Source organism: Chionomys nivalis, chromosome 1 (assembly GCF_950005125.1).
Source record: "Chionomys nivalis chromosome 1, mChiNiv1.1, whole genome shotgun sequence".
In the NCBI taxonomy this organism is placed as follows: Eukaryota; Metazoa; Chordata; class Mammalia; order Rodentia; family Cricetidae; genus Chionomys; species Chionomys nivalis.
Window position 1 is genome coordinate 179,960,099 of NC_080086.1, and position 16,653 is coordinate 179,976,751.

General features: G+C 35.5%; 1 protein-coding gene across 5 annotated transcripts in view; it reads right to left on the bottom strand.

Moving 5' to 3' along the window:
- The window catches only part of Ptprz1 (protein tyrosine phosphatase receptor type Z1), a 175,959-nt gene that overhangs the window by 30,076 nt on the left and 129,230 nt on the right, over positions 1 to 16,653 (bottom strand). For all 5 annotated transcript variants that reach the window (XM_057765069.1, XM_057765086.1, XM_057765077.1 and 2 more), the window contains 2 exons: positions 13,522 to 13,666; positions 4,063 to 4,154 (listed from right to left, as the gene is read on the bottom strand). In XM_057765069.1, coding sequence (XP_057621052.1) covers positions 4,063 to 4,154; positions 13,522 to 13,666 — 237 coding nt within the window. The remainder of the gene's footprint in view (positions 1 to 4,062; positions 4,155 to 13,521; positions 13,667 to 16,653) is intronic.

Consider the following 16,653-nt stretch of genomic DNA (forward strand, 5'->3'; position numbering starts at 1 on the left):
CACATTCATCCTGTTTTGGAAAATTTTGTTTAATATGAGTAAAGATGGCATGTAAATTCTGAAAAAAAGATATGTAGAAGTAATATACTGTTTTACTTATTTATTTTTTATTTATGGTCTCAATAAAAATATAAAAATGTATTAAAAATAAAAAAGTTGGCCTTAAGTTGGTTATATTGTATCTGAATTTGCCATTGTTCTGTCTGTGTCCCCAGTGTGGGGTTGAAGTATTGTAGCACAATCCTCAGCTATATTTTAAATCTATTATGGTACAATTACAGTTGTATAAAGTAACATAGTTCAATACTTTATAATCAACAATTACATGTTTATACTTGAAAATATTTCTTCCTTCCCTCTAGATGTAACAAAAAGCTTCTAAATGAGGAGTATTCGTTAATAATAATGTGACTGATAATTTAAAAAAATATTTGGAAATTTAATCTGTAAAGTTTCAGGAATTTTAACTCGAAAATATGCCAGGTAAACAAAGTCATGGATTTGTGAACCTATTTGTGAAGGAGCCAAATTATTTTAACTAGCCCAGTATTTTCTTTTTCTTTTCTGGGAAAGATCTTCTGAGATTAAACATAGTAGTTCACAGTATACATTGTTTTTCTCTAACAAGGGAACATCAAACATATTTCACTAGCAATAGTTATTTACATTAACAGATGTTCAATATTTAGGCCTTCTAAAAGTTTTAAGCTTCAGTTACTAGGAATTTCTTGATTAAAAAAAAAAATGAGAATCCATCTGTTCTTCCTCTTAGATGAGTGGACCTGAATACTAACATTGAATTAGCCAGCGAAGCTTGAGAAGCACCTAGGTGTCATTTCTCCTTCACACCTAGAGAAAGATCTTGCAAGTAGCATGTATAATTAGGTAAGAAAACAAATGATTTGTCACACCTAAATCATTAGTTCCTATAAATGTTCTTCAGACTCAAACGCCCAGGTCCTCCATGCCCAGCCAGCCCAGCATTCCGGGCACACCCAAGTATTGTGGTCTGCCAAGGAGACTAGGATATTTTCTCTTTCTGATTTCACGTGAAGAGTAAATGCCCCGGTGATCAAGAGTGGATGTTTTGGACCTAAATGAGAGGAGTTGCCTCTGGCTACAGCTCTTCTGACATTCACAGGGCACGGTTTGGGGATTCTTTGACAAGTGCTAGATTTTAACTTGCTGTGTCTTATTGATGACAACATACTGTTTAGAACCTTGGTTAACACCAGAGCTAACCTGAATGCCCATGATAATGGAGTATGCAGAAGAGATGTATGAAAGTGAAGGAAATCATAATTCCACAAACAACTGCGAGCTTTCAGTATCAAATGCTGAAAGTGTTAAAGAATTAGTGCTGCACGGAGGTAAATTTGGTCTTAACATCAGCTAGAAGAACAGAAGGCAATTCCTATATATAGAAAGAACAAATTATAATAATGCATATTCTAGATAACTCAGAGATCCACCTGGCTCTGGTTCCTGAGTGCTAGGATTAAAGGCGTGTACCAGTGCTATCTCGCTTGGAAGTGTAAAATGAAATAAACCCTTTCCTTTTTGCCGTGGTGTTTCATCACTACAAGAGAAACCCCAACTAAAAAAGAAATTGGTACCAGTTTCATGAGATTGCTGTGACAGATGTGACCATGTTTTGTGGAGGCTTTGGACTAGAAAAGTTACTGAGTGTTCAGAGCTTAATGAAGTATCGTGGGAACTTGGATGGTCATGCTTAGCACGGTGTCTACAATGGAGGCCTAGCCTGCGAAGGTTCAGAGGGAAATTTGAGAGTCCCTTAAAGAATGTTTAATTCTAAGTATAATACGTGTAAATAAAAAATGTGCAGCCATCTAAAAAAATTCCAAACCCTGACAGTAAAGCCTGTCAGGTTCTTCTTCTTTTTATTTTTTTTTTCCTGTGAACTAAAGACACATAATTATGAAAATAATACTACAGAGAATTACTAGTTTAGGATTCTACTTGTATGCATCCTTGGTAGAGCCTGGCTCTGGCAACCTGCAGGTTTAGAATGAGTTTGACAAAACAATGCAAAAGTCAATTCAGGTTTCCCAGAAGGTAACAGAAGCTTGCAAGAGTTCAGAGTATCAGTAAGGAAGTCAAAATTGTCTCTAAAACAACTCTTCCTGAAGTCATAGGACCTCAGCTCTTTCCCAAACTGAAACCATTATGATAATGAGCTTCCCACAGCCCATATATATTTAAAAGAGAATATGAATAAGGGGAGTTTCTAGGCTCCTGTATCCTATGAGATTTAATATTTTTATGTTTTATCCAGCTTTTCAAAAGTAAATAAATTTGGGATTTTAGAGCTATTTTGGATATTTTATAGATTCTTTGGACTTTTCAATTTCAAAGAGTGGTGTGGAATAATCTGTATGCTGTAAATATGTATTACTCTCATCAGTTAATCAAGAGCTGACTGGCCTATAGCTGGGTAGGAGAGCCAAACTAGGAGGATGTTGGGAAGTAGGACAGAGTCTGAGGAGCCAGACACTGTGAGACACAGAGAGAGCAGGGCGAAGTATATAATAAGGTAAATGAGCCTCAGGGCAGCACATAGATCAGTAGAAATGGGTTAAGTTAACCTATAAGAGCTAGCTAAAGATAAGCCCAAGCTCTGTGTAGTTATTTGGGAATTGGCTGGCAGGATGAAAAACTTTGCTACAAAAGAGAGACTGAACTTTTAAAGTGTTTTTTTTTAATAGTTTTCAAAGATCGTGGAACTTTTAAAAGTTGAAATGTTTAATATTATCATTAGTGTATATATATATATTAATATGAACATGTCATCTTAGAGACAAGAAAAGAAATGTTATGGTTTGATAGTTGTACGTTTGTATGTCAAGTTGAAAAGTGGGCAGTTGACTTGGTTAGTTTTATGGCATTTTGATTCAAACTAGAGTAACTTGGGAATATGCCTCTAGATTGAGAAAAATTCCTCTCTAAGATTGGTCAAGTCTATGGATCATTTTCTTGATTAATGACTGAAGTAGGCAGGTCCAGCTCACTGTGGGTAGGGCCAACCTTGTGTTAGTGGGTCTGAGTTGTATAGGAAAGCAGACTGAGTTAGACATGAGGAGTAAGCCTGTAAGTGATGCTGTTCCATGACCTCTGGTTCAGGTCTTGCCTTCACATCCCTGCCTTGAGGTATTGCCCTGACTTCCCTCAGTGATAGAGTATGACCTGACAGAGCATTGTAAAATGAAATAAACCCTCTCCTTCCCAAGTTGTTTATGGTCATGGTATTTTGTCACAGCAATAGACACCCTAACTACTATAGGAACTAAATTTTGGTCTTATTTATGTTCTTTTTCTCCTGTCCACATTTATTGATTTGAGTTAATCTGACCATTTTTGCTTCGGTCTCCTCTACAGTAATGGAAATGAGGGAAAGCATCATTGTGCTGGATAGTTTTTTGTCTACTTGACACAGATGAGTCATCTGGAAGGAGAGAATTTCAACTGAGAAATTGCCTCCATCAAATTCTCCTTTGGGCATGTCTACGGGGCATTTTCTAAACTATCTACTTATCTGAGAGAACCTACCCCATTATGGGCAGTATAACCCCTAGGGAGATGGTCCTGGGTTATAAGAAAAAGCAAAATGAGCAAGCCATAGAGAGCAAGTCAGTAAGTGGCATTCTTCCATGTTCTTTGAATTCCTGCCTCCAGGTTACTGAGTTGGGTAATATACTGACTTCCCTCTGCAATGAAGTATAAATTGCAAGCTAAAATACCACCTCAACTTGTTTTCTGTCATGGTTTTTAATCCCAACAATGGAAATCCAACTAGGATCATTATTTTCAACGAATATTAATGGCTAATAATGTTTTCTACATATTATACTAGAATAATTATAAGTTATTTTGATATATAATCTATTTGAAATTAAAGACTGGGGACCTGGCACAAGATATAACATGTATTTTAGTAACATTTAAACATTTGCAAACTATTCTAACAAAGGCAAACCTTCCCACCTCATTCTTTTTTTTTTTCAGTTTAATTTGGTTACTCATCATCACTCTCTAAGTCATTACCTGAAATTGGAAAGATGGGTGTTGGTGGTGTAGATATTACTCGAGGGGATGTATTGTCTTCTAAATAAAAATGTGCAGTCTGGAAGCATTTTCTGGAAAGAAAGAATGAACATACAAGAGAATGACATGTAAGCTTCTTAAAAGTTATGATGTAAGTTTCTAGATTACAACAAAATGGATACATGACCAGAAGAATAACTATTGGATCTACGTCTGTTTTCATAAAGCAGAAATACTAAAGAATTTTCATGTCATCTGAGTTAATCTCACTTTTACCCACACCAGATGCAAAAGAGTGAACAGATACCAGACAAGGCGAAAGCAGAGGTAGCATTTGAAGGGGCAGTGGGTACCAAATGGTAGTTTGCAGATGCAGGAAACATCAATGTCTTAGGTACTCTCTCCTATATTGGCACATACCGAGGGGTTTTGCCAACTTGACAGGACACGGGCTGAAAGCAAAGAAAGTCCCTACAGAACATTCTTTAAACCCTGTCCTGTGGAGCATATTCAACTGGTAGAAAAGGCGATGTCTATATAGAAATGATATTCCACACTGGCATCATTTTGAGGAAAAAAGAAGGCAGCCTCGACTGTACAATAATGCGGCGGTGATGAAACTTAAGTGAGGATAATGAGCACAGAAGCAAAACCAGAGGTGGTTTTGTTTCTGACAGATGCTAGTCTTGCTGATGAGCATTTGGAGAATGAATATATTTAGAGCCAATGACAATTGTGACCTGCCGTGTCACCTGCATCTATATTCATTCAGATAATAAGAGGAACATCTGGTGAGAGCACACCACAAAGTACTCATCAGAGCAGAGATGCAACTGCTGCGCCCCAATAAAGCAAGCCTTCCCTTCATTTGAGAAATTTAGGTAATTAAAACTGCTAACGACTCCTTTTTGATGAGCATTATGTTATTTAACGTATTCACTAATGGTTGATTTTCAACAGAAATATCTCTCTAAAGAAAATGTTAATCTTACTTTCCATTTTAAAGCTACGAGCTACATGTTATGTATCCTAATGAGCTTTAACGTGACATTTGTTCTTATTCAGTGACCTCCTAAATCTCAGGATTTTCCCAGTAAATCAGTTCTCTGGATTCAGTTTGTGTATGGCCTCCCACGGCCATTAGAATCATATTGTTATCTTAGCAAGGTCGGTAGGACCCTAGCTTCCACCAGTCTTTTGTCACTGCACAGCCAATGACCCCTTCACCTAGCAGGCTTCAGCTTTTCCCGTTCTCTTTTTCTCTCTGGAAACCCACTTGCACCACTTTAGCATCTCGGGTGTGGCCCTTCCTCTGGCCACATGCCTTCTTCCCGCTACTTTTGCATCACCCCAAACGCTACATCCTCAGAGGGCCCTGGATATCTCTGTCACTATTCTCCTCCCTTTGCTTAGTCTGTGGTCCATGTCACTCTGGAAAATGCAAATCCTCTTCTACTTCGGATGGGACTACATCTGGATGAAATTGAGTTGAAAACGCATTAAATACACATCCAACATACCACATGCCATGAATTAGCAACATAGTACGAGGTAGAGTGTGGGTTATTTGCTTGTGTGATAATGTGACTGAAAATTTTTAGTTATTTCACTGCCCAGCAACTTCAGAGAATAGTGAACTTTATCTAGCAAGTCCAGCATGATACCTCAAATTCAAAACTTGAAGTACAGTTTCTACTGAATGTGAACTCCTTTTGGTAGTATGGTAAAGATAAAAAGAGTGGAAGCATCTTAAGCTAGAAACCTTCCATTACTTATACATTCATTTATGTTTGTGCATTTATACTTAGTTTTCTCCACCAAGATATAATCCAATCATGCAAAATATTTAATTACTACAATGTTATCCATAAATGCCATCATTTTATACATACCCCAAGATGCATTTTCAATGAATGTAATATAAAATTGTGTATTTATAACTTATTTTGTAACTTTACCATCAAGAGAAATATATAAATATATAATATATATTTATACATAATATTATATAATGTATATATAAAGCAACAATGTTCATAGCAAGACATGGCACTTGGCTCTTAAGAGTTTAAGACCTTGAAATTCACACCTGAAAAAACAGTAGAGTATCTTCCAGAGACAGCAGTGGTATAAGAAGACAAGCAGATAAAGATTCAAGTACCAAAGGGGCCTGACACCAATTTCATCGTGAAAAGCAGAGTCTGCAGTCAGATGAGGAATGGGACAGTTGGAGTCAACCAGGCCATGATAAAGAAACTGTGCTGATGTCAGTGCACACGAGTGACACTGGATTCCCACTGCAGCAACCATGGGAAGCATGTTCTGTCACTCACACGGAGGTGATGGACTTAGAACATGCTTTCTGGGACTTCCTGCAATTCACAATTGTACAGGAATCATTTAGCAGTAGCCCTGGTACTTAGTGAAGTTCAGTTTGGAATTTTCAGTAACAAGGAGCTCACATTTAGTTGCTAAACATTTCTTTCTTTTACTAACTTAAAGCCCATTTTCCCATAAGGATTGCCAAATGGAACAGGGAGCACACCTACTTGCAGTAATGCTGTGCACCTTTCTATTGGTATCGACTCCTTGCTAGATATATCTTCTGGACCTAGTTCATATTTTATATAGTTTTTAGATTATGCAATCCACAATGTTTTAATACCTAAACATACTTATCTGTGGTCCTTTCTTTTTCTGACTTTTTATTTGACATTTATAGTTTAATAATCTGTTTACATAGCAGGCATTTGAGCCTGCCTTGTTCTTGTCAATTAGCGTTTCTCCTACCTGCTTTGGGACCCAAATGTCTTACTCGTCAATAGGCCAGGCAAGCATTGTCTTCCTTCAAGACAGCTCAAAGCATTTGCTCTGTGAAACAGCTTTCATCTCCTAAGAAGATTCTAGACCCCAATCCCTCTCTACACAATCCCTCTCTACACAATCCCTGCCACAGATTTTCTTTTTTTTTTTTTTTGGTTTTTCGAGACAGGGTTTCTCTGTGACTTTGGAGCCTGTCCTGGAACTAGCTCTGTAGACCAGGCCGGTCTCGAACTCACAGAAATCCGCCTGCCTCTGCCTCCCGAGTGCTGGGATTAAAGGCGTGCGCCACTATCGCCCAGCCAGATTTTCATTTTTATGAATCGATAAAAGACTGTTTTGGAAAAAATAGTTATTGAGTCCAAAAGTGGTCTTCAGTGTCTGGGCATCAAAATATATTATTTTAATTACTTTAAGTAATTGTTTTTATGATAGTTATTTTATAATATAATTGTCCTTTACTATATCCTGATTATATTTTTAAAAGGTAGGTCTATGTCTTTTTATTTACAGAAACCTAACTCTTAATATAGTGACAAGAGTATAATAGTGTTGCGGGAGGTCCTTCCGCTCCTCCAGCCAATAGCTGCTGAGATACCAGCCCACTGGGGGTGTGGTCTCTCTCTTTAAAAAAGTGGCCACTTCCCTCCTCACTCTCTTATTTCCTGCTCCGCTTCTGCGAAAAGACTCCCTTCCTGATTGCGCAGAGGGCTGTTGTCGGGGACGGTGATCTGTAAGTTTTTTCTCCTTTAAATAAATAACCATTATATTAATCATAATTCCAAACTAGCGTGGGATTGTTTGTGACTTACGCCTTCGCCTCCATAATAGTACTCAGCGTTTGTTGAATTAGATGGATTTGTAGCAGTAAATAGACCCTAACAACAATATGTCGTTCAGATGCATACTTGATTCTGTTGTCTTACTGAGCCTCAAGTACGATAGATAACGTGATGTTTCAAAATGTTTGAAAGGGACAGATGGAATACATATGTATAAACAATTTGAACAAGGAGGACCCTAAGAGAGATGTACATAGATGTAATCTCCATGGGAAGTAGAAAAAGACAAGATCTCCTGAGTAAATTAGGAGCATGGGGACCTTGGGAGTTTTGAAGTGGAGGGGAGAGGTAGGGAGGGGAGAGGTAGGGAGAAGAGCAGAGAAAAAATGTAGACCTCAATAAAAATAGTAATAAAAAACAATTTGAATGGATAAACAATGGATAGAAGATAAGCTGCAAACATTGAGAGAATGGGATGAATACATAATATATTATATTAAAATATATAATATAATAGAATATATAATATAAAATATATAATAGAATATAAAAATGGAAGTGAAAACATTGACCTTGTAATTTGCCATGTTGCTAATGTGTGTTAGAACAATTGGGTTAATATCAATTCTGCTAATTTCAAATACATAAAGAAATTTTGAAGACAGGTGGCCCAGTGATGATACTTGGCACTAATTTTCCCAAGACTCTTATAAGTCATATCAAACCTTTTGTATGAGGAAGAATTGACATTGTTTAGTCAGTAGGTACGTTTTCCAGGGTAGTCTACATTCTACTTCAAGGTAGTATGGACTGGGAAGCCTACATTAAGCATTGTTAGTTCTTCCCCAGGATTCACAAACACGGATTTAAAGTCAAGAGAGAATTTATATTTCCTAGCTCCATTTTCCTGAAGGAGAACAATTGTGTCTATGGATTTTTATGTTCTACTCTACTTTTGGTGATGAGTCATTCTGCCACACATAATGTTGGCATTTTTCATGGTCTAACTCTTTTTAAATGCTCTAAAAAATATTTGTAGTTTTTCTTTCTCAAAAAAAAAAAAGACTCTTTACAAATCTTCCCTGTGGAAGTAGTTTTGAATCTTAAAAACCTATGGTGTGGCTCATTTAAATTATACCTTAAAACATCTGGAAAACAATTTCAAGGCATATTACTTAATGTATGACAAGCCTAAGTCTCTATAGCCCATCTGTTCCGAATAAGTAGCGAATGTCTTCACGTCTATGTGCTAAGCGTTGATAACTGTGTCTCCTGCTAATTATCACTCCACCATGCTGAAAAAAGTGATGACTGTTTTAAACTTGTAGAGATAGGTCCCATCAATCAATGGTAATCTGATTATCTAATTTACACCTTTCTTTCACAGTATTTAGAATTAAAAGCTGGAAATGTGTAATTATATCCCTTTTAGAGTCTTCATACAAATACGAAACAACATTCAGAAAGTTCGTTCATTCACGGGACACCTAGAGAAAGCCTCACCGCACACTTAAAAATGATCTTACAGGTACTGTTCAATGGAAAACAGAAGAAACGCATTCATAGGTCAGAAGTGGCATAACCAAGGCCAGCTAATAAATTAGAGGTGAGCCTGAGGAAGGGACTCCATTTTTTGCCATCTACCATTTGTTCTGTCTTTCTGCTAAACTGTTTTCTCTCGGTGTCTCTACAGAAGCATAGTACTTGGGTAAACTAGACAAAGAACAGGACTCATGATGCCATTCAGGTTAATTTTCTACTAAAAATTATATTAGAAAAACATTTAAGAACTCTATCGCTTTACCACCCACATTTAGATCTACGATCCTTTCCATTTTTTCACTCATTATTTCCTTATTTTGTGTGTGTAGGCGGGGGCACATGTTTGTAGAGGGCAGAGGACAAATTATGGGAGTCAGTTCTTCTTTCCACCAATGTGAATCCCAGGGATTGAATTCAATGAGCCATCTTGCTGGCCTCTATGATCTTCTTTGAGTTGCGTGTGTATGTATGTGTGTGTGTGTGTGTGTGTGTGTGTGTGTTATGAAGAAAAGGTCCAACTTATAGCATCTTATACCCTCATAACACTTGTTAAAATGATATTCTCTGTTCACAAGAAGAACTTGGAACTCTTGTCTAAAATTTGTTGATCACAAGCATAAGAAATTATTTCTGGGCTCTCAGTTCTTTTTCATTGAACTGTGTGATTATTTTTAATGCCAGAACTAGTCTCTTGGTTACACTAGCACTGGAACAAACTTGAAGTCAGGGAGTGTGAGCCATTCATCTTTGCAAAATTCTTAGAAGAAAATTTACATGGTAAGTCCTTATGATTCCAAGTTAGGAGCTACCCTTTTAGATGCAACAGCAACTCATAAGCAATGACAGAAAAAAAATAATGAAGTGGACTTAATCAAAATACAAACAATAATATGTTAAAAGATGTTACTCTGCAAATAAGAAGTCTGCACACAAAGTAGAAAAAAATTGTAAATTGGATAATGATGAATGACATGTATGTAGTACATATAAAAAATGCTTGCAATTCAGATATAAGAACCGTGGACTGTGGAGGTGGTTCAGTTGATAAAGCACATCCACACTAGCATGCGGACTGGAATTTATATATTTAAAATACATATAAAAGCCATGTAGGCATGGCAGACTGTATGTCATCCCAGAACACTGGAAGGCAGAGACTTGGAAATCCACAAAGCAAGTTGACCGGTTATACCAGCAGAAAGAGGAAGATCTGGCTTCAGCGAGATCTGGGTTCAATTCTGACTCTACATTTGATGGAGGGAGATTGAGGAAGACACCTAAGATGAATCTTGGATATCCCCACATATGCATAGATACCTGTATGTATACCCAGACACATACATGCACCCACATACAAGCAAATATGCATGTACACATGCATGTATAACACACATGTATGCATGCACGCATGCACGTGCATGTGCGTGTGTGCGTGTGCATGCACACACACAGTCAGTAAAATAAAACAAAAATCAAATAACCTAATTAAAAGTAGGCTGAAAAGGATTTGAGCACACAGTTCTCTAACGATAGGAAATCGCTGAGTAAGGACAAGAAAAATAACAATCAGCACTATTAGTCACCAGGGAAAGTCTGCAAAGCACGGAATGCATTGCACCGCCCATGTCAAACAGATGGCTTTTATGATCCATTAGCTTTATCTCATGAAAGTGCCAGCTGGTTTTGTTGGGTTTTTTTTTTTTTGGTTTTTTTTTTTAAAGTTTAAACACAAACTTTTGGAAAAACTCACAAGGACTGTGAGTACTACACATACTGTGCTTTTTTTTTTTGCCTTAGATTTTCTTTTTATTCTAGTAAGCAAATTATTTCTTTAACTTGAAATCAACTCCAGAAGACTCTTCTTTTCCTGAAAAGGAAGGCCCCGTGCTCTCCTGCTTCACTGCACCGAGTTTTCTTCAGAATGTTCTTTATAGCGCTCTCCTCAACCTGAACTGCTTCCCCTGCCTTAGTGTTTTCTCCCTTCCCATGGGCCATAACTGTCACAAACACCTACAATGCACCCGTCTTGGCTGATGAAGTACGTTATTAATAAATATGTTTACACTTTAGTTTGAATAATTCACACAAACCTTGAACAAGAGACTATTGTGATAGGCACAATTCTCCACAGCCCTAGCTTTTTAAAATCAATCTAGAAGTTATTTTTTCTAGTGAGTTAATTTCATACAGACACATGTAAGACAGATATATAACATTGTTTAACACATTTTTGAAGGGGGTTAGCAAAGAGTGGCAATTTTTGTCAGTATATTTACTACACAAAATGCATGCATAAAACCACTCGTGTTGATCTTTTAACTGCATCCTCTATTCAAGGTACATGAAATAGTGTTTGTGAGGAAAAGAGAAACATCTTACTACTGAGGATCAACTGGTCTTAACAATTTAATCTTATTTTCCTGATGATATATATGGGATAATCCATACTAACAAAAGTTAAGAACACTTGGATTTTAGTTTCTCATGATGTATCAGACCATATTAAACACACTGAATTTTAAATTTGCACAACATAGCTTAGAACAAATAATAGAAATTATGAAGCTTATTCTAGTTATTTAATTTAAGCATAAATTGCCTGCCATTTTATTAGAGCTTAACATTAGCACTATTTAATAAGAAATCTATCTTGTCATGTCTTCCATGTTTTGTTAAATTTATTTAAAACAAATTCTCATTCATTCGAGTATTTCATTTTGTAGGGAAAATCGGATTAGACAAAAATAAATAAAGTGAACAAACTGAATAGAAAAACGTATCCAAAACTTTGAGCAACAAGTCAGGAAAATCTAACCAACACTGGCTGAAGAACATGTATGTGAACATGTGATGCTCAGAGGCTGCCAACCACAGCATCTTCTATGCTACAGAATCTATTGAAGAAGACAGTCGCCACGTGGGCAGAGACAGAAGAAAGTTGCTTCTGTGTCTTGATAGTGACTAAATGGGATCCTAATAATGTGAGCTGTCCTTTCTTGGCTCGTAGACAGGAATTCTCCTATCATCAGCATCAACTCTTCTTTTCCGAGAAATGGTTTTACTGACTTGTGTCGTGTCCTTGGTAAATTCATGAATTAGCTTGTCTGCCCTGCTTGGCACAAGAGAGGAGCTTATTAACAGCTAACTATCCTGGTCCTGGAAAGGTTTTGAAGGATCAGTGAAGAGTATGAGGGCATATTTCAAATTCAAAGCCAAATATAAAAAGTTTTAAATGCCTTTGCTTCTTTTTTTTATAGCACAGAAAATAATGTTTAATAAATGATAGATCACATGCTTAAAAATGTGCATATTAAATTCCAGTGAGTTTAATGAACATTTGAATTAATAAATAATTAATTTTGAGACAGTAGGATACAGGAAAAATGGTAACAAAAACAGTTGGGTACTGGATCTTCACAAAAGTATCTTTAAATGACTAGGTGGTTATTAATTGTATATACACAATGAAAGAAAGGATCAAATATATTTTAATATTTCTTTTTGGCTTTGTTAATTCTTCACAAACTTAGTCTGAATGATAAAGAGGAAACTTCTCAACCAATATAACACTAATGAATTCTTGAGATCCGGAACTTAATTAATATCTTAAGTTAGACAACATTAAAACATGGCCACTCTCTGTATCCAAGTGCAAACTCCTAATATTTGGTGAATTTGTAAAAAAAAGAAACGAAATATCCAGTTAACAGCATCTTCTCTTTTAAAGCAAGCAAAACAATCATAGTCATAGGATAACATGTACTAGAAAGAAATTGTCTTTAATATCATCTTTGACATATTAAACCGAAGTGGCAAGGGTCCTTCCACTATTCTTTATAGCCATTTATCATATCTTTATATTTTTGTTGCTCAGTTTTGCTTTTGTGTATAGGCTATCATTTTCTATTACCATACACAGTGATACACGTCGTATAAAAACCCATAAAATATTTATTCATATAAAATTGCTTTCCTAAGTAATAACTCTTGTATTTATAACAGTTGATAAAAAGCTGATTATCAGTGGTAAATGCTATGATGATGTTAGAATGTTAACTTGGTTAATATAAAAGTACAGCTGTCAAGACACCCTAATAGACATCAAGTAAGGTCATGGTTCTACCATTTGTCTTCAATTCTTTAAGCACAGAAAACATCAACCTTTAGATTCATAAGTTTATCTTCTTCACAAGTGAATCCATTAATAACAGCTTCAATGTAAAGGGAATTCTGAATAGATTTCGAGATCTTTCAGATTAAATATAGGCAGAAATCTGAGCTCCAATAACGTAAATTTCCAAAACACTCAACTTACCTCCAGTAGATGAGAATACCAACAAGAACCACTAGACAGATAAAAGTCAGTGCTGACACGATCACAAGGGGGATAACGGCCTTCTTCTCAGATTCCAACCCCTCTGCTAGACCAATACGAGACTCATGGCTACTATTACTGGCCTCTGTAGTCGGAGAAAATTGAGAGAGTTGAGATTTAAGATGGAAAAGTAATGGTATTTTCCAGCTGGTTAAATGCAGCCTGAATTGTTTCTACTTACCTTTACAGCTCTGACTCTATGATGCAAAGGTTGTTTAGACATCAGTTTAGGTAAAATAAAGCTTAAACATTAAGGCAAGATATTAGAGCTATTAAAAAAATAAATAAATCATCAGAGTTAGGGGAGTTATAGCAGGACCTGCAACCAACACTGGTTGGAAAAAAATTGCTCAACGCATAACTGAAATATAAACATTAGAAAATTACTGTTAAAGGTTAGGGAATCACAGTGTTACTAAATCACTGTATGTGACCTTGATGTTCCAGAACTAATTTTATGTATGCATTAACCTTGTATTTTGGTAAACAATTTAGAAAAATAGATAATTACTTTTCAGTCAAGCAAACATTCAATTTTAAACATAGGTTGATTTTGTGTTATTTTCATAACTTTTAAATATGTTTTATTATTTGAGAATTTCATGCATCCATATCACGTGTTTTGATCAGGTTTGTTTTCAAATTCTTGTCTGCTGTTTTTCTATCAAAAACTGAAAATTCTCTATTTAATGCGAACTTAAAAAACATGTAATTAAGAAATTGTTTTCAAATACACTTGTGGACTGTAAACATCTGAAGACAGACTTGAGTTAATATAAAAATTGGTGAGCCACTACTTTGATGTCCAATCGGGTACTCTATGGTACAAAATCTTTGAAAAAAAATCACTGTAACATAGTTCTAAGTTACTTTTTGTAGGTTGTCTAAATAAATAAATAAATAAATAAATAAATAAATAAATAAACTCCAGAACTGTGGATGTTGGTAAAGAGCTTCGATTCTCTGGTTTGAAGGGTATTCAGTGGAAAGCCAAGACAATTATTCATGAGCGCTGTTCCAACTCTACCTGACCCCGCTTGCTGTCATGAACAGGTGCTGAGAGCACTAACTTGAAGGTCCCATCAATGTCTTCATACTTCCAGCATTTGATACAATTCATGGTGCATACCAAATGTTTCACCGGCCACAAATATGAAGAGTTAATTTCAAATATGTGATACCCTTTAAACATTGGGAAGATCAAAGCTCCTTTAAATGCACATATGACACCACTGTGTGTCTAACTGTGGAGAACTGGTTTATCACAACAGCTTCCTGCGTAACTAGAGTTGAGAACATAGGCTTAAGAACTTGGGTCCATTCCTATGGAAAATGTACCAAAGAAAACAAATGATACCCATATTTCCCAGGATCTGATATTCATTTAGATGAACTATCTTTGTTGGAAAAAAAAGTGAAATTCAAACATGTACCTAAAAATTTATAAAACCATATAAATAAATGATAAAATATCATAAACCAGCCAATATTTGTATTGTGGTTAATATTCCTGTAAGAAAGCCAAAGTTTTGAATATTTTAATTAGGTCATCCATATGCGCTGGCCATTATGTTCTCTGTGGAGACTCATGTAGACTCATAAGTAATCTGATGATCAATATACTGAAATGTCCTTATAACATTTAAAATGGTATTTTGCTTCTTCTATGGCTATCTTTGCATGTTTTTTATTATAAATATTACCTGAATGGAAAGAGATTGTGGGGAATAAATGAAATGACCTGTTTGTAACCTTTGGTATCCAGTGATTCCAAGGGGTGGTTATATTCTCATTTATACCATCATCTCCAAATTGTAACTCCTTAGAATAGAAGTGACAACATCACCTGGAATGTTTTAAGAATGTAAATTTGGGGTGCCCCTGAAACCCCATTAGATTGTCTGGATAGAGTGCATGTTCAAGTTTAAGAGCAAAAAGTGCGAGTTAATGAAGCTTACATAAATTCTATGACCACACAGATTCACTGTAATATATACTACAAACACACACACACACATATATATATGTGTATATACATATATGTGTATATAGCCAATTATACACATAGCTTAACATATATACATACACACATGAAATATGTCAGGTCTTATGTTTGGTGTATATGGAAAATTTGTATCTTGAAAATACATAATACAAATGCAATTACATTTATATGCTTGCATTGTGAACACACTATCTACTATCTATCTATCTATCTATCTATCTATCTATCTATCTATCTATCTATCTATCTTCTCCATAAACATTCCTCTTAAGTTCTTAGGGAGATCTGATCTTCAAGTCTGTAATTGAGAATTAGAATGATTTTATATTATTTACATATTATTGAAACCTAAGCATTTTGTACAGGACGGCATACCTTATGAAAATCCAGACAGTCTGCTAGCAGCTTTGTATGTTACTAAGAGTAACAATTAGTTGTCTTATTTTCATTTATTTGAGACTAAAATATGTGTTTTGATAGAACTTATTAGATATGTTACGTAACAGTAATTCAGTTAAACAATAAAGAATAAGATTGACATTTTAAAGGGCTGAGAATAAAACAATATAACTTTGGTGTGAAAATTTAAGCATAATATATATTTTATTGTTCTCTTTCATATAAGCATTTTCTAAGAGAGACACTAATAATACATTTTCAGGGTTAGTTTTGTATTTATGTGACCTAGATCAAGTATCTTTTAGTCCATGTTTGCACCCAACACACACATACACGCACCCTATTTATATTAAGAAATATTATGTAAATTTTTCTACATCTTAAGTACCATAAATGATAAGTTTCAGACTAGGGAATATTCAACTGGATATGACAAACTCTCCATTAGTTTTACAGATACAATTTTAATAATGCCAATTTCCCCCAGTCTTATTTGATCTTAACTCCTCATTAATAATATTTCATGATGATGGATGTTATATTCATATTGCTTTGTCTTTGTTATTTGGGGAGCTTATTCTTAACAGCTAAATAAATCTTATTAGTGTGTCCAAGAGAAATCGTTTCCTTCAATAATTCTAGATGTAGTGCTTTATTATATATGTGTT